Here is a 22,403-nt window from a genome sequence, read left to right on the forward strand (position 1 = left end):
ACAATAAGATTAAAATAAGTACGCAAAACAATAAAAGAGCTACTTACAGAAAGAAGATGACTGTCCTTGCCAGTCTTCAGTATCACTGACTCCAATGAATGGCCTGCACAAAGAAGACACACAGAAATGAACGCTTCCATTGCATGCACTGCATTAGGATGCAACAAGCACACAAAACAATAAAGACAGCTACTTACAGAGAGAAGATTACTGCCTTGCCGGGTCTTCTGCACACCACCACCTCACCACCTTGCTCCAATAACCTGCACAAAGAAGAGACACAGAAAGGAAGACTTTAATCGCATGCACTGCATTAGGATGAAACAAGCACACAAAATAATAGAAAAGGAAGGTTACTGTCCTTTTGTGTGTTGAGGTCACCCACTGACCACCTTGCTCCAATGAATGGCCTGCACAAAGAGATACAGAAAGGAAGACTTTAATTCCTTGCACTACTATATTAAGGATGAAACAAGCACACAAAGCAATAAAACAGCTACTTACATAGGAAAGATAACTGTCCTAGCGGTCATACTCTGTTGCCTCTTCATCCTGTTAAATAATACTAACTGCAGAAGAAATAAAACAATATTGGACTCAATTGTGGTTGTAAGCTGAGGATTACACTACAGGTAAAGAAGGGACCTCTGCTTTCACCCAAAAATGTTTTCAGGAAGGATGTCCCCCAACAAACAGGAAAGATATAGTCTTTCATCCAAGACGTTAGATCAAGAATGAATGTCATAGGTAGTTCACAAAGCAATACAGATTTCTTTTTCTGAAATTTAGTTCTCAGTTCAAAAAAACAGGAATATATGAATTAGGTTCAGTACTTAGGTCAGTCCAAGTAGCTATTCAAGAGTTAGTGGTTAGAAGCAATGGTAAAGCAAGATATGGATTTAAAACCAGAAATATTTTGTTGGCTATTTGAAAGGGAATACAATACATATTTAATTTTACACATGTTAGCAGCTGCTGGAATTGTGTTTGCACAACAGTGGAAAAACAGAGATATGAAAATGAATAAATATTAGAATGTGCAGGAATAAATAAATTGACAATTAAAATCAAGAAGGCTTTGAATACTTTTTCATGTGGGATTTGTTTTAGCAATTGCTAACTAACAGAAACAGAAATTAGAAATCTAAAAGTATGAAAGAAAACACCAATTATGTAAGGAAAGGTCACTAAAATGTATAAGGAAATATTATTAGTACTTGATCATTATTAATGCATATACAATTGCAGGACATTACACACCCACAAACTATGACAGTGCCAGGAAAACACCAAAAAATAACAATTTCCCCCCAAAAGACTGCAGATGAAACCAGTTTTTTTCCCTAACCCTAAGGACAGGAAAGATAAAGCCACTGGAATAAAAACCATCAAGGCATTGTGGGAAATTATAAAGGACAGTGCCAGGAAGCTCACAGAACCAGCAACCACCTCACAATTACCTAAACAACCAGGTATCACACAGAAACACACAAAATCTGGCAAAGCTGCCTTGCACCAACCTGACCTGCCCATAGAAAAGCAGCCACTTTGAGACACATAAACCATGCACCAACCTGCACACTTAAAAGTAACATATTGCATCACAAATAAACCATTTGCAAAAAGGAATAACATTTCTTGTAATAAACATATTCTATAAACAATAAATAAATAAAAATTCCCTAAAAATAATTTTAAAAATATATTCTATAAATAAGAAGAAGTCTTTAAAAACCATTAAAATAATCCATACACTATAAATTACAATAAAACCATTAAAATATTCTATACACAATACTTTTAAATGTATTGAGTATAAAATATTTTTAAATGGTTTATTTCAATTTATTGTTGATAGCATATTTTTTAAAATAGTCTAAGACAATTTAAAAAAAGATTCCACACACAATAATTTAAAATGAAACCATTAAAAATATTCCATACACAATAAATTACAATGAAACCATTAAAAATATTCCATACATAATACATTACAATAAAACCATTAAAATATTCTATACACAATACTTTTAAATGTACTGAGTATAGAATATTTTTAAATGGTTTATTTCAATTTATTGATAGAATATTTTTAAAAAATAGTCTAAGACAATTTAAAAAAGATTCTACAAACAATAAATTGAAATAAACCATTTTTAAAAATTCTATATTCGATACTTTTAAATAAAATGATTTTTAAAAATTCTATACACAATAAATAAAATATTCTTTTAAAAAAACATTAAAAGCATAAAAGAAAAAAAACCTGGATCACTTACCAGCAGGCAGAATCAGCAGCTCTCCGATGCGATGGATAGTGCAGGAAGCAGGCAGGCGACGAGGCAGCAGGTAAGCTGGACTGAAGGGACAAGGGACAACCAGGTCAGCTAGCCAGGCGAGACTGGAGACGGGCAGGGGGAGGGGGATAGCAGGAAACCCCCTTCGGCCACGAAGGCCTTCCCTCGCGAAAGCCACGAACTGGTGTAAGCTAACCTCTCCCCCCGCCGCCGCTGCAGCCCACCTCCTTTTGGCCATGCGGCGGATGCCAGCTCGCGGCTTTCGCGAGCAAAGGCCGCGAGCTGGCGTAAGCTAGCCTCTCCCCCACCACCGCCGCCGCAGCCCACCTCCTTTGAGCCACGTAGCGTACATCAGCTCATGGCTTTTGTGAGCAAAGGCCTGAAGGCCTTCCCTCGCGAAAGCTGCGAGCTGGCGTAAGCTAGCCTCTCCCCCCCCGCAGCCACAGCTCACCTCCTTTCGGCAACGTGGCATACGCCAGCTTGCGGCTTTTGCGAGCAAAGGTCTGAAGGCCTTCCCTCGTGAAAGCCACGAGCTGGCATAAGCTAGCCTCCTGCTGCCCCTCCTCGGGCTTACTTACCTAAGGGAAGCAGTAAGCTGCTGGAAGGCGAAGCGAAACAAAACGAAATGAAGTGAGGACCCGCCACTCTTTTAAACGGGTGTTAGAAGCAGGTGGGTCAACTCCAGCCCGCTCACTGATTGGCTGGACTCCAGCCAATCAGTGATCGGTGGGCTGGGCTAGTTTAGTGCGGACAGGCAGGGGAATGAGCGAGCTGCGACGGAATGGGCCGTGCGAGTGAGCGACAGGCCCGGGGCAGGCGTTCCAGAACTTACTTCCGAATCCACTGATGGAACCTCTTCTAACCGGTTCGGTAGATTTGATGAACTGGCTTTACCGAACCGGTGCGAACCGGTAGGAACCCACCTCTGTTGGTGGTCATGGTTAGGCAAGCCTCCAGAGAGTTCTCTATTTCTCTTGGGAGTAGTTAAACAAATGGCCCTCCACCGACCTGTAAGGCTCCACCGGCAAAATTGTCTGGCAAGTCCACATGGCAAAAGTCCAGTAAGACAAAGGTAGTTCTAAAGGCAAAGTCTTCAGGGCTAGGGCAAGACAAACAGCAGGCCATAAAACAAGGTGGTGTCCAAAAGAAAAGCAGTTCCAAAGGCAAAGTCTTCAAGGCTTGGGCAAGACAAGAACAGTCCTCAAAGAAAGGCAAACTACGTCCTCGAAAGCAAGGCAAAAGGACTGAGTCAAGGCTGGGGGAGTGTAATCTGAAAATAAACACTTGTTCCTGGCAAAAACTCCTCCTTACAGTGGCTTCTTAAATTCTCCTCATGAGCAATCAGTTCACCCTACACTGACTCTGACTCCTCTCCATTCTCCCCACTTGGGGATCGAGCGGGGAAGGCATTTGCTCATCTCCAGAGCTCCACCATTCCTCTGCTCCACTGCTTGCCCTTTCAATCTCCTCCTCCCTTCCTCGGTCAGCTTGAACCCACTCTTCCTCTCTGGCTACTCTTCCAAGACCCGAGGGACCCGGGACTACCTCATCCTCATCCCCAGGTCATTCCACATGGGCTATAGGAATGGCTCCTTCCCCTTCCATTGGCCCAGGCTCCCACTACTCCTCTGCCTCAGACCCTGGCTCCGAAAGGGTCAAGGTACAGGATCCGAGATGCAAAGGGATGTCACATTTATTTTCCTTGACAGATAGGGCATCTTGCATGCAGATTCCTTTCCAAATAAAGCAGTCATAGCTGTGCCCCAAAAGTATTGCTTTTATGTTCTCTGCCAACTTTTCTTTTTCTGTACAAGTAGATCTGGTTGCTCTATGTTAGTATTTTGTGTTAGCTTAATAACTAATGATTGGCCTCCCTTCCTCTTAGGATATCCACCTTGTTGGCCTATAAGATACCAATGGAAGATGCCTTGCCTCTCTCTAGAGCCTTTGCTATGCTAGAAGATGGTAAGTTGGAATAAATTTTGCAGTGATTTGTAAGGACCTGCAGACTGCCTGGCAGCTAGATCAGGGGAAAATTTGTTGGCCACCTCAATTTCAGCCACTCACAATGAACAGGTTCATGCAGTACTATGATTTCTTGCCAGGTTCACCCCCAATTTTGAGTGTGAGTTTCTCAAAAAGGGTAATCAAAAGGAATAATCTTCCATGTCAAAAGCATTCTTTGGATAAGGCACTATGTTAACTCTTAAAAATCTATGTAGATGGTATCACAGAAAGTAAAGAGATTTGTGTTGGATAGAAAAAACAATTGTGCAAAGAGGAAGGAAAGCAAATTATTACTCAAGTCAGATGTAAATCAACCAGCTATAACTGACTTAATATTTTATTTACACAGCTAAACAGCGCTTCAGTCTTGAAGAGTACAGCTTTTCTTTGAACACTTTGGAACAGGTAATGGCTTAGATATTCAAATAACACAGTGATGTTTATATGAGAAAGTACTCTCTTACATCCCAGAATTTTTTTAAAAAATAGCTGGTTTATAAGGTATTTTGGCTATTTGAGGCAGGAGGTGAAACTCTTCAATCTCAAGTGACTGGAACAATTGAAAGACTTATTTTAAATAAAAAAAAAACATTTTAATGCTTTAGCCTTCCATAGATAAATTTACCTTTGTGTTTCCACCTCAAACAAAACACAGACATAAACTGCTGTAATCCATTATGCAATTATTTTATATTCTCAGATGTGCCTAGATAGAAGCCAGAATAAATGCTAGTAGTTTATAAACCTAATATACTGTATGTGCAATTCCTTTGTAGCTATTGATTTCTTGTATTGTTTAGGTATTCCTGGAACTGTGCAAAGAACATGAGCGAGATTATTTCGAATTGGCTCCAACTTCTGAGTGGAGAGAACTGTAACACCAACAAGATAGTTGAAAGACTGATCAATAACCAAGACAAACAGCAGTTTCTTCCTCCAGCAAAAATGAAAGGACAAATAGGTTGAGCACTCTAAGAAATGTTGCATCTGGATGTCCCATGAACAAAAGATATTCTGTAGTCTTCTCTATGTTTAATGTATGCCTAGTTGTCTGTTAGATTAACCCTCATATTTATCATGTCTAGAGATATAACATTTCTGAATATTTCACAACTAACAGCAAAATGAATGTTTCTGCACTATTTTGTTTTTCATGAGAAAAACTGGAAATGGAAATATATATATTTAAAATATATTCTTTATAGTCTAGCATACAAACATGTATAGATGGTATATTTTTATCAGAATGTTTTAATATTTCTAATACAGATAACAATTCAATGTATGCCCAGTATTTATTGGGTGGATAAAGAAACACCTATACCAGTGGTGGGTTTCCATTTTTTTTACTACCGGTTCACTCGTGCGCGCTTGTGTGCACGTGGCACTTTTGTGCATGCGCAGAATCATCCAGGTGGGTGGGCAAAGCCTCCCGCCGCCGCCACGACTACCAGTTCATCTGATCCAGGCCAAACCAGTAGAAACCCATCTCAGACCTATACTCTAAATACCTATGTATTGTTGCATTCCTCATCTTATACAAGCTGTATACTCACTGCTTTGTAGCCAAGTGTCATTTTTTCAGTATTGTCACATGAAAAGATATATTTATGTAAATATTTACAAAATATGAAGAGGTGTACTGACTTTTGTGATATACTGTATGTATTGTTGCTATCCTCATCTTCCATTTTACTAAATAGTAATACAGCTGACTCAATTAATTATTGCACTAGGAGCCATTAAATATCATCACAAATTGTTTGCCAATCTGCTTCTTGTGAAATGACAAGAACAAGAGATGAACAAGCTTTTTAAATAAGAGAAATCCCCATATGCCATTGTTAAACCATTAATTTGACATAAAAGTATACTGTTCCATCTAAGGGACTATTTTTGCAGACTTTATAGATTTAAAACCTTTGATGCCATTCTCTGTGATATGACTTGGTAGAAATCTGAAAAGATCACAATAGATTGTTGGTGATTCCAGTTGACTAAACAGCTGGAAGTGGATGCTCCTCTTCAGATTAGAAGTAATAACAGGGACAATTTTCTTCCCCATCCTATGGGAGGAAGGGGATAAGGAAGACTGCGTATTAACATAGAGTTTGTCTATTTTTTATATTTTATATTAGAATTATCAAAAAAATTACTGACTTCATTTGATGGGTAGGTAAAAAACAGTTTTGTCATATACAGATATATTTATTAGCCCCAATTGGATAGAGAATATTATGGGCTTTAGCTCTTTGTAAGGAGAAGTCTGCTGATAAATTACCAAAAGACAAAGTTACTGTTTTCAAACTACTAAGCACACACAAAATTGGTAACTAAATAGAGACAATATTCCTGTAAAAAAATGAGTACATTTATAAAAACACAGTAACTCAAGAAACTAAAAGTAAAGAAACTCACATCCTGGACAGGATTGAAAATTGTTTCAACTCCTACTCTCAAAACAACACTATAGAGCGCTACACACCAAAACAACTAGACACAAGAACAGTTTTCCCCAAATACCTTCACTCTGCTAAACGAATAATTCCCTCAACACTGTCAAATTATTTACTAAGTCTGCATTACTATTACTATTAATCTTCTCATCATTCCTATCACCCATCTCCTCCCACTTATGACTGTATCTTTGTTGCTTGTATCCTTACTATTTATATTGATTGTTTCCTAGTATAATTTGATTGCTTATTTGTACCCTATGACAATCATTAAGTGTTGTACCTTATGATTTGTAACAAATGTATATTTTCTTTTATGTACACTTAGAGCATATGCACCATAGACAAATTCCTTGTGTGTCCAATCACACTTGGCCAATAAAGAATTCTATTCTATTCTATTCTAAATAACTATGCTCAAACTTTTAGTAATGTTTAGAGAGGGAGTCTTATTCCAATTGTTTTACATGCTTTTGAGATTTATAGCTCAGTTTATGGCCTCAAAGTACCCATACATAGTTACTGATTTTGGTCCACTGATGGACCAAATTTTAACTAAATTTTAACAGATTTAGTATCTGGTATGCCTGTAATTAAAGTCTCGCGTCATAATTGTTGGATAAATGCAATATTTTCTTCAATTATCTTTGTGATAATCCTAATTCTATTGGAGAAAAATTATAATACACATCTTAGTAATTGTGGTTGTAATTTGTAATTTTTATGGGGTTAGAGATAGTTAAAAAGACAGATCAACAGAGTTGAAGGGAATCTTGTAATCCAACCTGCCCAAGGAGGAGACTGTACACTATTTCTGACTAATGGCCAGTGATGAAGCTCCCACAACTTCTGATGGCAAGCTATGCCATTGGTTGATTGTTCTCACTGTCAGAAAAAATTCTTCTTATTTCTAGGATGAATCTCTCCTTGATCAGTTTCCATTCATTATTCCTTGTCTGGCCTTCAGATGCTTTGGAAAATAGCTTGACCTTCTGCTCTCTGGCAGCCCCTCAAATATTGGAAGACTGCTATTATGTCTCCCCTGGTCCTTCTCTTCACTAAACTAGCCCAGTTCCTGCAACTGTACATCATATATTTTAGCCCCCAGTCCCCTAAAGACCCTAAATAAAGAGTAAGCAATATAGAGGTTTGAAAAATTAATTTATTTGCTATTGTTTTCATTACAAATTGGCACAAAGAAACCTATGACTCCCCTTTCTACATATCCAGTTCACATATTCTGACCTCAAAGCCTACAGAAATGTGCTCATTTTAGTCTCCTATCTGTATAGGGCAAATTCAGCCATATTGCTCATGAAAGTTGCTTCTAGTCCTCCATGTTGGATGGAGGAAATCAAATACATTGCACACATACTTTTAATATGCTCCCAGTACAAGATGGGTGACACTTTTTGTGAGAAAAATGTGCAGTGGTGGAAGTGCAAACAAATACACTTTTCCTACTAGATCAGAAAGACTAAAATACAGATAATCATGGAAGGTTTTACTGGATGGCAAAATAAAGTTAAAGTTTATAATAATATTAAACTCTTAGTGATGTATCATTATTGAACATTATATAGAAAATAACTTGTTTAAGTAATAAATATATACATCATTGAAATACCACAGGATTGTTTCTTTAAACACAATTTATGTACCATTTGTTTCAAACTGCACTTTTGTTGCTCTAGAATTAGAACAATTGTCTTAGAAAATTTAGATTTAGTCAAAAATACTGTCACAAAATTGTTAACCTGATTGATACTTTACATTAGCTCTTATTGTGTTCTATTTTATGTTATCCTATCTATTTAACTATTATATTTCAAATATTTAGTTTATATGGCCAGGGAAGATTTGAGAGAGCTTGTTGTAACTGTGATATGGCAATTGAAGTGCTTATTACTGTTTGTTTTTTAGTTCAAAGTGAAGAGAATATTTGCATTCAGTTTCAACATCATAGTAAAAGGAGGACATAAATGTTAGTAAAATATTATTTAGAGATTGCTCTTCCCAGGTCAGAAAATTAGCAGAATAATTGAATGGAGGCCTGACCATGGACTGTAATCAGAAGCCCTGGATGGAATAGGAGAAAGCAGTATACAGTAAGTGTGTTGGAGTAGATGAATTTTACATCCAACCGTGAATTTTCAAGCTGCTTGCTACATAGAAGAAAAGTGCGGGAGTGAGAGGAAGTATGTTTGCATGACTGAACAAATGAGTATTGGAAGAAGGCAGAAATGATATCAAGACCTGATAGAATGAAAAGAAACTTGACATGGCAAGGAAAACCTATATGAAAAATAAAATATTACAAAATATTCCGACAGTAGAATGATGTCCAGAATTGTGCAGTTTTCTTAGGAAATTTGCCACATGAAACATCATAAAAATGACACAAATATTTCGGTGTTACTGATTAATATTGGAATGTCCAGTATGAATGGTTTTAAGTAGTTTACACAGTGGCAAAATAACAAGCAAAATGTTGTAAAACAACTATTTTAGAACTTTTCAATATAATTGTTTATTAATATACTTCTTACAGTTTTGGGGCATTACTGGTCATGAAGTACATGTTTATATATGAGTATGGACAATTGTGCAAAATTACTTCTGTGGTTAAAAATGTTTATGTTTTTAAAAATCAGATTATTTTATTTATTTTTCAGCTTCTAAGAGAAGACAATCAAGAATTCATTTCCAAAGTTGTTAGAATGTTGTTGCTGCTCTGTTGCACCTCAGGAAATAAAAATTGTTTGAGTGCCAAATTGTGACATGTTGTTTTCAACAATCCAGCTGTATGAAACAGGCAGAACACAGAAATATATTGAATTTGGTGATTCAGAAGGAAATGCTGGAAAACAGGGAAGTTGGAAGAGCCTGTGGCTTTTGGGAAGCTGTATTGATGAAATAAGATACAGAAAAATAGAAATAGTTGCTTGTAAGTCTTGCTGAAATTCCAACCTAACTTACTTGCCTCAAGTAAGTTTTTAAATAATCTCTTCTCATTTTGCAAATAGATGATATCATTGTCTTCTTGCCTCATTTGCTGGATGCTCGGACTAGAGATGATCATATCAATGGAAGTCCACCTGTGGGTTCCACTCAGAGGTGGGTTCCTACCAGCTCGGACTGGTTTGGCCAAACTGGTAATAACTTGGCAGCCTGGGTCGCTGGAACCAGCAGCAACCTAGGCCTGCCATGCCCCCAAACCAGTTCTTTAGTCATCGGCATAGGTGCCACCATCTTGGTGCCACTCCCTCTTTGTGCTTGAACTGAAGCCCATTGGTTGAGATCACTCACATTTCAAGTGATATGGGATTTACAGTACTATCCCATAATTCTCTCAGACATGAACATAATTATATTTGAAGCCTGGACATTGTACACCCTATAATTTGCTCTCAGAGCCTCACTACTTGCATGGATTAGGTTTATAATCCTATCCATGCATCCTTCCTTGACAGTAAGTCTTCTGGAAAACAATGGGCCTTCCTCTGAGTAGATCTTGATAACACTGTCATTGTCTGCTTGGAGTGTTTTCCTTGCTATTCAATTAGTCCAGTCAAAAGCTTAAACTGTAATTTTTCTCATCAGTCATACTAAAGCTGATAATCTTGTAATGCTTCATAATGCTGCTTAAATACTTGAATTGTAGGAATTAAAAGGAACAGTAAGAAACTTGGCATCATATCATTTTGAAATTCAAAATGCCTAGAGCAGTCCAGAAATCCATGGCCAGGGCTGAGCTCCAATTTTGCAGTCTAACAGCAGCATTTCAGTTGTTTACTCAGTTGGGTTGTAATTAGCTGAACCAGATCTCTAATGTATTTTTTCAGGGATGTGATTATGAAAGGTATATGAAGCACTTTTGCTTGCTTACTTGCTTGCTTTGCCTCTTCCGCCCCAATAGAATCTGTAGGTGACACTGAAGTGGATTTCAAGTAGAAAGTTATTCGTGTTATAACAGTAGGTTCCACATGTAGGTTTTCCTAGGTGCTTCCCAACCGATAGCATCTTAGAGAGGTGGAGCTGCTACATCACAAGCAAAGGTCCCTTGGGTCTTTTTCTCGGTTCCAGAACAGTGGGAGGTTATGCAACCACTCCCCTTCCCATCAGGCTTGACTCCCACATCCTTCCCTTGGCTACAATACTATTACATAGCTGTCATAGAAGAGAAGCCATGGTAATCCCAGGAATATGAGAAACAGGACAGAATGTGCAGGTACATTTTGGGCTGGAACATTGAAAGGAAAGCCAGATCGCCACCTAGAGGCCTAGTATGCTATTTCTTCAATTATTCTTGATTAACCTCTGCTGTATTCTAAGATCTTCACAAAGATTGTAATGGCAGCTATGATTTCACATAATCTGTTTTGTTAGAGTCCTTCAAACTTTACTTCATTGCCTAATGTAGCAATTATTTATTTATTGCCTTTATAGCCAACCTTTTCTCTGAGTGCTTATGGTATTTTACCTTGGACTCTCTCTTTGTTCATTTTCAGTGGCTCCTTCTGACCGTTTGTTTTCTGCCTCCAGCAACCATTATGGTTAGACATACACTCCCTGCACAATCGGGGCTTTCGCACATGTGCAGGGAGTGTATGGCGCCTGTGTGATGCTCCACTGAGTAGCTGGAGCATCACGGAGTATCATGGGCGGTAAGTAAGCATGCACGCTATGCGTGCTTGCTGCGCACATGCACATGGTGGACGCCCGGCCCCGTTGCAACGTACCCCCACTGATGTAAGGGTTGTGCCAACTTCACTTAGAGATTTACAGGTTAAAAAAAAATTGGTGAATAGGATATGCCATTTCAGTCAGTGCTTTGTGAAACTGTCTATGTCAAGAGTAACAGCTTCTAAATACTTCCTGTACAAAGTTAAGATCATTTCTCATCTTGCCTTTGGAATTTTTCTCTCTTTTTCTGTGCAGAACGTTTCTAGAAATAGAATGCCCTGAATATTTGACAGATATTCCATAATATTTAAGTCTAGGAAATGCCAAGATCATCCCCAAACATTTATTTTTCTTCCTGCAAATGCTTTTTTTAAAATTTGGAAGTATCAGATTGTTGTCATGTCAGATTTGATTGCTTCAGTAACTGTGGGACATTAACTTATTTATCTTTAATTGAATCTAGTCTTCCATCCCCTTGAACAATATTCTCTGTGTGGCTTGATGCCACAGAAGCCCAAATCATAAAAGAGCAATTCCTGTGCTTAACCATACTTTAAACCAGTGCTTTCCAAACTTTTTTTCCTTTATTACCCAAAACCGCTTATCAGAAAGTCTTCCTGAACTTCAAGGACCTGTCAGAAATCCTTTCCTTCAGCACCGCCTGCAACTTCAAATGGTTGCTGAAAAAATTGGTGTAACTTAAGAACTATCTGTGTTATAAAAAGAATGTCTTGAATGATCTTGCCATTTCATCAGTTATCATCTTAATAGGAATACTCTGGGAGATTTTCAAATACATTTAAGTAAGTGTGTAATTTTCTCAAGTTTGGTAAGCACTGCTTTAAACAATGACTATAGTGATGAGGTTAGAGAAAAGGGTTTCTTCTTTGTTAGTTGTTGTATAATCATAGTATAGATAGTATTGTAGATTTATGGACAGCTAATCAATGTCAGTTAAACTGATCTCTGGTAATCTTCATACCAGTGGTGGGTTCCTACCGGTTCGGACCGGTTTGGCCGAACTGGTAGTGGTTTGGCGGCCTGGGTCGCTGGAACCAGCAGTGACCCAAGCAAGCCACGCCCACGAACCGGTTCTCTGGGCAGCACTATAGGCTCTGCCATCTTGTTTTTTGCTTTTGCGCAGAACAATTTTTATTGCATTGTGCATGCGCGCACACTGCGTATCAAGTGTGCGCATGCAAAGTGCGCACACGTGCATGACGCAGCCATGAGCGAACCAGCAGTAGTGACTGCTGGAATCCACCCCTGCTTCATATGCTATATGGCAAAATATGTTTTCCAGTTATTCAGAATATTTGTTCCTTTTGAAATCACTAGTTAGAAATATTAAGGTATTGTTTTTATAACATTCCCCTATCCATGCATTAAATTATAATCTAAAAATGGTTTTGTATTAGAAAAATGTCTATTTTTACAAAGGTACAATTGCCTAATAGTGCAAAAGTCATTACTTCCACTCTGCCCATGGTCAATGGTTACATAGCACCAGTGAATAAATTTATCCCAGTGGAAGATTTGAATGAAATAATGACAATGTGATTAGGAAAGTGTTTGACTTCCCTGGCTGTATTGGTCAGAAAAAGCACAGAGAAGCAGAAGCCAAGGCAACAATTTTATTATGAAGCATCTCTTAATATTTTGTGGCACTCCTGATTGAAGCGACACATTTCCATGTGACTTTGGACCTTACTGCAGCAATGATATCTGGGTGCTTCTAGCTGAAGCTTTCATCATGACATTTGTATGTGGGGGGATAAATTTTTGCTTCTTTCAGAATGTTGTGTGAACTCACCAGATGTTTACTTCAACAAAGAAACAAAGCTGATTTCTATGTCACTAAGACATTAATAAATTATTCCTCTTTTTTATTTTGTCTTGTCTGTCCAAAAAGAATTAGCAGCAACATTTTAAAAGCTTGTGGGCTTGTGCGTGTACCTTTAATTGTTCATCTGGCTAGCAGGAACCTTGATGGTAATAATCCTGCCAACAGATCAAAAACTTATTTATGCATTATATTTATAAATGGACATAGTTCGTAAGTGAACTGGAATTTATTCAAGTATTCTGACTCTTTGCAGGATGTGTCTTTTTCTTGGCTATCACTAAAACCCAGAATTGGGCCAAAGAAAAACTGTAGCTGCCAAAGGCAGATATGTATAAAATATTGAAAGAATAAAGCAGTAGCTCCACCTAGAGGTCTGGGGATGCTATTAACTGTCATTTCAATTCCCTTGTAGTATTACATCCAATCAAGTGTGTAACTATTAATGTTCGGTGGTGGGTGAGAAATAACCAGGGAATTTGACCCGCAGAAGACTTTGTGACAGTAAAACTATGAACTGTCTCCCCACCCCCAAGTTAAGAGGCATGGTGGGTCAGTAGCTTAAAGGTGCCGGAGATGGTTTTTGCTCTGGCAGTTCGAATCCTAGAACTTCTGGAGTGAGCTCCCATCACTTGCCTCAGCTTCTACCCACCTAGAAGTTTGAAAGCATCTTACATATGAGTAGATAAATTAGTACCACAGGTGGCATTTTGGGCAGAAGTTCAGTGCTGGACCTGCCCAGATTCGACACCCAACAGCAAGGTGATATCAGTGATGAAAAAAAAACACAGATGACGCCACAGACGCTACTCATCTTTCTGGTGCAAAGCTAGTTTGTCCCATTGGGTGCACCCTAGAAAGCGAATGACCACAAACTAAAGAGACCAGGACTCTTTGGTAGCGAAATTACTTTGTGCTAACACTGTAGTCTCCTGACTAATTGTAATAACCATATGCTAAATAATAATAACTCCAAGTTAAGATTTCTTTAATCTTAACTCCTATAACTCTTTTTCCTGTTGCTGCTTTCAGGAGTTGACCTTTTTTATGGAACATCTTCAGTCCCAATTGTTCTGAATGCTTAGGACCGTGATGGCGAACCTATGGCACGCATGCCACAAGTGGCACGCAGAGCCATTTTTCCTGGCACGTGGAGCCATCACCAGTTCCTCTTCCAGGTTCGGTTGCAGCAGCCAGCTGGTCTTGACGCGCATTGCCGTGCCAGAAAGCAGATGTGGAGCCACCCGGTGTGCATGTGCACGCCAGGAAAATGATCTTTGTTTCCAGGGTGCACATGCTCATTGGCCATTTGGTGATCTGGTTCTTGGCACGCATGCACATGCAAAAAACAGCAACAGGAAGAGCAACGACCTCGCATGCCAAAAGACATGGAGAGGGGTTCCCGGCCATCGTTTCTTAGCGGAGTAGAGCTGTGATCGGGGCTTCCCTCTCTCCCTCCCTGAGCGGGCTTCTTGCATGGCCCCAGCCCTCCAGCCCATGGCTCATCTGCAGTCTGAAGTGCCTGGCCGGCGCGGTCGCCCCAGGAAAGCAGCAGCAGCCACAAGGGGAAGGGCAGGAGCGGCCGGCCGGCCCCTGCAGCTACTCCTACCCTAGCCAGAAGCAGCACTATGACAGCCACTGGGGGGAGGGGGCAGCAGCGGCAAGGATGGGCTTTCCTCCCTCCCCACCTGAGCGGGCTACTTGCACAGCTCCAACCCAAGGCTCTGATGACGATCCACGGTCTGGAGTGCCTGGCTGGCTCGAGCGCCCCAGAAGAGCAGCAGCTGCAGCCATAGGGGGAAGGGCAGGAGCAACTGGGCAGTCACCGCAGTTGCTCCGTCAGCGAGCCAGGCCCTCGGTGGCATCTTTATGAGGGTAGCTCACCTCCCTGCCAGCAGCTCTTCCAGCGTTCCAGCTGGAAGCAGCAGGGCAACAGTCGCCATTACCAGGGGTGAAAGGGTGGTGGTGGTGAGAATGGGCGACCACTGCCCCTTCGTCCCTTCCCCAACAGTGGCTGTTGCACTTCCGCTTCCAGCCGGGATGCTGGCCGAGTAGCTGCTGGCAGGGAGGCGAACTAGACGCCGCTGAGGGCCTGGCAGAATATGTCGCGGCTGGAAGTGGCAGCGCTCTGGACCGTGGATCCTCAACAGAGCCGCGGGCTGGAGCTGTGCAGGAAGCCTGCTTGGGTGGGGGAGAGGGAGGGAAGCCTGGGACTGCCCGTCCTCACCATCGCCACCTCATCACCCCTGGTAGCGGCAGCTGTTGCGCTTCTTCCAGCCGAGATATAATCTGCCAGGCCCTTGCTGGCATCCCGGTACCAGGGGCAAAGGGGTGGCAGTGGTGAGGACGGGCAGTCCCAGGCTTCCCTCCCTCCCCCCCGCTCAAGCAGGCTTCTTACACAGCTCCAGCCCGCGGCTCCGATGTGGATCGCGGTCCGGAGTGCTGCCCCTTCCAGCCGGGATATATTCTGCCAGGCCCTCAGGGGTGTCTTTATGCAGGTAGCTCGCCTCCCCGCCAGCAGCTCCGTCAGCATCCCGGCTGGAAGTGGAAGCGCAACAGCCGCTGTTGGGGAAGGGATGAAGGGGCGGCGGTCGCCCGTTCTTGCCACTGCCACCCCTAGTAACGGTGAGTGTTGCGCTGTTGCTTCCAGCTGGAACGCTGGAGGAGCTAGGCAGCAGCGCTCCAGACTGCGGATCCTCATCAGAGCGGACTGGAACTGTGCAAGTAGCCCGCATGGGTGGAGAGGGAGGGAAGCCCTTGTCCGTCCTTGCCACCGCCGCCCCCTCGCCCCTGGCGGCTGTCACAGTGCTGCTTCTGATTGGGATGCTGGAGCAGCCAGGAGGAGAAGCTGCCATGGGGGAGGTGGGCGGGGCAGACACTGATTGCAAATGCTTCTGGTGCATCTGATGGAACAGGTAGAATGACTACTGGGACCTGAGGCAGCGGCGGCATGAACATAGGCAACACGCCCGGCAGAAGCAGCAGCGGCAACAGCATTGTAGAGGGCGGAGGATAATGCCCAGGGGTTGCCCCAAAACCCAGGTCGGGAACATGGTCTCCCAGGGCGTCGGCTAGCCAAATCGCGGGCCTTCGCAGGCCGCAATAGAGACAAAGTCTGTGCTCCGGGCGGGGTGATCGCGAGGCTTGGGACTCGGCGCGGGACAGCTCAGCCACCCCCACCAAGAGGAGCAGTTTCCTGTTACCTCCGAAGGTGGCGCGGCGTGGCAAGCACGGCTGCTGTGGGTGTAAGTGGAAGGTGCTGGGTCCATTCTCTCCAAAACAGCCATTATATTCCTCCCTGGGCTCTGTCTCCTGGGCAGGCAGAGCAAGAGCCCAGGGCCAAGCCCATCGGCCACAGCCTCCATTTCCAAGAGCAGGCTGTTCAATCTCCCCCAGTGCAGTCCGGGAGACAGCAAAGAGGGCAGGGGGGCTGTTTTCGCCTTCCCCAAGCTCCTTGAAAGGCTCTCGAGCCTGGGAAGGGCGAAAAACAGGTCAATTGCGGGCCAAAAGGGGGGGCGCACGCAGATGCACAGGGGGGGGGTTGCGCACATAGCATTATGGATATGGCACACCCGCGTACGCCCCCCTTGCGCTCCCCCCGCTTTTGGCACGGGAGCCCAAAAAGGTTCGCCATCGCTGGCTTAGGAGGAGGAAAAGTAATTACCATAAGTTAGAAAAGAGATAGCTGAAAGTTGTTCTCATTTAGACATGAGTAGATACCCTGCACTTTTAGCAGTTTGCATACAAACAAAAAGAAGAAAAAAATCCACAGTATCAGGTGGCTGATCGGAAAGTAGCCATTTTGGCTACTCTCTGTGGAAAAGCAGCAATCTTGACACAAATCATCAGGAGATCAGTTAGTCTTTATGTTATAGGTTATATGTTTGATAGACGCAAAGCAGTGGTGGGTTCCGGCCGGTACAGCCCAGTATGGACATATCCAGTATAGAGCTTCAGAAGGCCCATCCGCCTGCCCACGTTCCTTACCTGTATTTGACCCAAGCAGGCCATTTGCACATGCGCACGCAGCATATGGTGCCTGCGCAACACTCCGCCGAGCAGCTGGAGCGTCGCAGGGCAGTGGCTGCACATGCACGCGCAGCGTGTGTGCACGTGATGGGCACCCAGCCCTGTTGCAGCATACTGGTTGCGACGGGATCCGGAACCCACCACTGATGCAAAGGATGCATCTTGATTTTCTACCTGGTAACAAGTGTGGCCCTTTGAGTTTAAAAGTGTTAAATGATCCCCACCCAAAGGGAACTCACTATGGAGTGCAACCCTGCACTAAAAGATGCACTCCTTCTCTCTTTCATACAGACAACGCAGGTTCAAAGACAGAGAAAAGATGGCATTACATTTCAAAGTATGTCGCCTAAAGATTCTTCCCACTCTTAGTTTCAGTTATTTTGATTCTCCAACCAAGCCGAGGTGGATTGTATAAGAAAGTGCTCATGTCACTACCAGGAATAAAAGTTCCCCTGGGTTACCACAACTTGCAAAGCAGTCCAACTTGCTTGTTCCTTCACATATCCATTTCAAAAATGATCTTTATTTGGTATGACATCTTCATCACAGAATAAATAATAGTTAATGGGAGGCAGCATTTTTTAAGTTTATTATAAGATATACCTGAGCTGCAGGTCACCTAAATAAAAACAATTTAAAAGCTAAGTACTTAGGCAACTGCATTTTTTAGGATTATATACAGTATGTTCAAATGAAAATTGACAAAAGGTTCCGGGAACCGGCAAATGCCTTTAGCAGTATCTTCTGAAAAATGATACTATTGATTATATAATGATTATTGTACATTGATCGGCAACATTAACAACAAGGAAAAAAAGGTACTTTGGAATACAAAGCGATTCTTAAAATAAAATTTCATAAAATGCACTGCATATAAAAAGTTTGATAAATATACATAAATAGTGGGGTAAATCCACTGCCCTATAAACTCAGCTCATGGAATTGAGCAAAATACAGTGGAGGCCCATCTCTTAACTGAGAACTACCTGAAGAAGGTGGAGATTGTTAATTTTTGCTAATCTTACCTTCCTCCTGCATCCTTGAGTACCCCCAACTATAATTTTTGAGATTTCCCAACCCTGCAGAGGGGAATATTATTTTCATAAATTTCATTGTACATTGATTTCTTTCTACTCCCATTGTAAAAGAAAATACAAAGGAACACATGACTGGGATCTTTTTCATAAAAATAAATAGTAGATTAATGCAAAAACTGATTCATTGGCTGCATTATCTGATATGCAAAATGCCATGCTTGCTGCAGACTTAGAAAAAGATATAGCCAATTCTATTGCCCCTTGATTGCAGGTTGCACCCTAATAAGATTACTAAAAAAAAAAGCCATTTCATCCTATCTATAGCATAGTAAGGCAAAGAAGGTGAATTCTTTCAGCTGTATAAGAGTATGTTATAGTACTCAGTGCATATTTTTTAAAAAGCATCAATTTTCAAGGCAAAAAAGTGCCTTAAAAATGAAACAGCCAAATTCTTCAGTGTGCAACAAATCAGAAAATTACTCGATCTTCCTGGGATCTTTCCCAACTAATTGTTCCATTTAATGTAGCAAAATTGCTGTCTTCTTCCTCTTGTTCTTTGATAAGTTCCACAAATACCTAAAAGAAATGAACAGTACATGAGTGCTTTAATGACAACTTTTCCTCACTAGAATGCCACTCAACAGGTGGGCAGATTTGTGACCTGAGTTTATTAAAAGATTCAAAAATCACAGTGCCTTTGTATCCCTTAATCATTTGGAGATAAACCTCAGAAGGAAAAGGTTCTCCATTGTTATGTGTTGAGACTCTGCGTATAGAAAAATCTTCCTGCTCTTACAACATTGTGAATGAAAAGTTGCCTCTAAATGACATCCCTATGCCCTTTGTTGCAGAACAAGAAAACAAATGGACATTTATGAAATTATGGATGGAAATGACAATTTCATATAACAAAGTGACTGCTTTGAAATTTGTGGAAAATATACATTTAGAGGGCATATTATGATTTTTGTACCATAAATCTTTATCTAATTACCTGGTCAAGTGTTGCTTGAGAGAAGCTGTATTCTTCAACATTAAAGGCATGTTTTGCTGTTAAGATTGTCAGAAATAATTGTTTATTATTCACTGAGAGACTATATATATATATATATATATTATACCAGTTATACAAAATGTGATTGGGGAAGGACTTTATATGCAATTTAATGACTGATTCTGACTTCTATTAAGGTTGTCAGAAGTGTCCATTGGATTCCTTTTGAAGGAATTGTCATGGTATTTTATGCATACAGCATGACAACAAATGTTAAAAGGGATGGGCCTTGCGGTAGTACAATACTGCTTTTCTCATTTTCTTGCTCCTGTGCACACTTCCAAAGGTTGCATATCATCAGTTACTAACATGGCAGTAGATAACTTTGTGACAACGTTTGACAACTTAATGCCATGATGCTTTAATGCTATAAATGTGTTCCATAAAGGAAGTCCAAAAAACTATAAGCTCTACTAATTAGAAAGCAATATGAAAAAAAGCTTACCAGAAAACAAAAGGTTGGATAAAAAGATAAATGCATATAGAAACTTAGTGTAATAGGATGATTTTAGTGATGACAGACAACAAGATGAATTTTAGTTAACAAAATTAAGGTGGGTAAGTGAGGTTGAAGGTTCTATTATATTTGGTGTACTTACAAAATTTAATCCTTACCTTCTTCCAGTTTAGAAAAAACCAATGCTAGTGACTGGACATCTTCTTTTGGAATTTTATATGCCAAAATTGAAGCAAAACTGTAAAAAAGTGTAAAAAAAAAATTGGATAAGCCTCAAGAAGAAGTACATGGCTTTAGCCATATACAGTAACTATTATGATGTACAATATGAAATCACATCTGCCTGTGCTTTAGCTGAATTGGCCTTCATATGCATTTAATTCTTCTCAACAATCTAAGATTTTATAATGTATTGAAGTATATGTGCAGATCCAAACATTGTGGCCTTTTGTAACTAACAGTTGGAAATTTTGTCAATGGACATATTTTCTGATTTTTTCCAAGATTTTTCTGATATAGCTCCCAGTGTGCCAATAACTACTGGGATCACCATGACCTGTTTAGGTCATAATCTTTCTATTTCTATTTTCCTATCTTGATACTTTGTGATGTTCACCAAGTTTTTTACTCTACTATCTCCTGCTATTGCCACATTAGTTATACATGTCTTCTTCTTTATAATCACAATTAAATCTTTATCAATTTGTATTCAGAAATTCCACAATATTGTAACCTATTTGTTCTTGAGTACTTTCTCAGCTTTATGTTCCCTCCAATTGTTCATTACTGGTACATGATAATTCTTGCAGATGTTCCAGTAAACCATTGTGGCAAATTTTTGGCAATCAGTTTGTATGATATTGTTGCACCAGTTGAGTATAGGATCTAGTGCAGTGATTGCGAACCTATGGCACACATGCCGGAAGTGGGCATGTGTAGGATGAGAGAGTAAGGTGCTGGAAAAGGGAGTAAGAAAAAAAGAAAAAACTTCCTCCCTTTTCCAGCACCTTAAAGCTACAGGACATGAAATTAATTTTGAAGGAACCAGGTTAATCTCCAAAACTGAACACTTCAACAAGAGAATAATTATGGAAGCTATCGAAATAGAGAAACACCCCAACATGAATAAACGTGACGACACGTCCCGCCTACCAGACATCTGGAAACCAGCCTTGGTAAACAAACGTGTCCCACCTACCACCCAGGCCGTTACAACACAAAACAACAACGGACCCACAGCCAGCACCAATCTACCAATCATGATACAGCCACACATCCAATCAATCCACTTACTGAAACAAAGCCAGTACTCCACACACACACACCAAGATTTATAGAAAGACGGCAGCTCCGGCCACGCTTTAAGCCAAAAACACCAGCCTGAGGATGGCGAGTGAGACCTCGCCGAAACGTTGCCAAGACAATCTCAATCTTACATGGGAAAAGACCCAAATTCAACAAGACCAGCATCCTACACCCGTGAAAATCTACGAATGTATGTATGTATGTATGTATGTATGTATGTATACATACATACATACATACATACATATATACATATATATACACACACACATTCGTAGAAGTATATAGCAGACTACAGTAGATATTAAAATATACAAGAAACAATATACAACAAATGTAAGAGAAAAGGAGAATAAAATAGAATTAAAGCACTGATTCACAAATATTACAAGTGACAATAGCTAGAGAAGGCCAACACAAAGACATATTTTAAGATGCATAAAATATCTGGCTCCTTTTACTGATTACTGCATTTGTATATGGCTTTTACGCACCCAGAGTCACTCTGAGAATGAGGTAGGAGATATCTATATTTGACAAATAAATCATAGCATAGGTTTCTCAAAGTTACCAATATATGATTAAAGAAGCCTTACTTTACCCCCTATAGTGGTCATGCTGATTTAAATAGTCTCAATGATAAGTAATAATCATTGTTTATAGGAAAACATAGGAAAACTCTTTCATAAATCAAAAAGTTTGATTTATGAAAGATGTTAGGTAAGTTCCTTATGTGATTGAAAGCACTATTCTGCCTTTAAATAATTCAGATTTCAATAGGCTTAATTATAAGGCTACACATGATCAAATCTAGAATCAATCCATTAACGTTTACCTTTTCAGACAATTTGCATTTGGAAAAATGCTCAAAATCTTCCTTTGAAGGTATTCCTTCTGCTGTGATTCTGGTGGTTCTTTTAATTTCATTTCTAAAAAATATCCCCTGCCAAATTTAGTCTTGAGATGTTGAACTGTTCCAATGTACCTATTTGTTGGATGGGGAAAAGATGAAATAGATAGATAATGAATTCACAATCATGTTTTAAGTTTCATTTTTTTAAGAAAAAAAATAAGATGCTAAGGAAATACCTTAACTTTCCAGATACCAAGACAGCCACACGATCGCAAATTGCCTCTGCTTCTGCCATATAATGTGTTGCCAGAATAGCCGCTCTCTCTTTACTTTTAAAGGCTGCTCGGATTGCTTTCCTATACAATATAATGCACAACTC

At 40.5% G+C, this 22,403-nt stretch overlaps 2 protein-coding genes across 3 annotated transcripts in view; one reads left to right on the forward strand and one right to left on the reverse strand.

Moving 5' to 3' along the window:
• Positions 1-7,156, forward strand: part of LOC309399122 (ABC-type organic anion transporter ABCA8-like) — a 63,250-nt gene extending 56,094 nt beyond the window's left edge. For both annotated transcript variants that reach the window (XM_081966634.1, XM_081966635.1), the window contains exons 37-39: positions 4,183-4,262; positions 4,654-4,709; positions 5,105-7,156. In XM_081966634.1, the coding sequence (XP_081822760.1) occupies positions 4,183-4,262; positions 4,654-4,709; positions 5,105-5,182 (214 nt within the window). In that variant the 3' untranslated portion in view covers positions 5,183-7,156. The remainder of the gene's footprint in view (positions 1-4,182; positions 4,263-4,653; positions 4,710-5,104) is intronic.
• Positions 7,157-17,827: 10,671 nt separating this feature from the next.
• Positions 17,828-22,403, reverse strand: part of LOC309399117 (cholesterol transporter ABCA5-like) — a 56,291-nt gene continuing 51,715 nt past the window's right edge. The window contains exons 36-40 of the mRNA XM_081966623.1: positions 22,261-22,380; positions 22,007-22,156; positions 20,025-20,104; positions 19,350-19,405; positions 17,828-18,931 (exon numbers count right to left, since the gene is read on the reverse strand). Of these exons, the coding sequence (XP_081822749.1) occupies positions 18,824-18,931; positions 19,350-19,405; positions 20,025-20,104; positions 22,007-22,156; positions 22,261-22,380 (514 nt within the window). The 3' untranslated portion in view covers positions 17,828-18,823. The remainder of the gene's footprint in view (positions 18,932-19,349; positions 19,406-20,024; positions 20,105-22,006; positions 22,157-22,260; positions 22,381-22,403) is intronic.

This window comes from Natrix helvetica (genome assembly GCF_964273705.1).
Source record: "Natrix helvetica genome assembly, chromosome: 1".
Lineage (NCBI taxonomy): Eukaryota > Metazoa > Chordata > Lepidosauria > Squamata > Natricidae > Natrix > Natrix helvetica.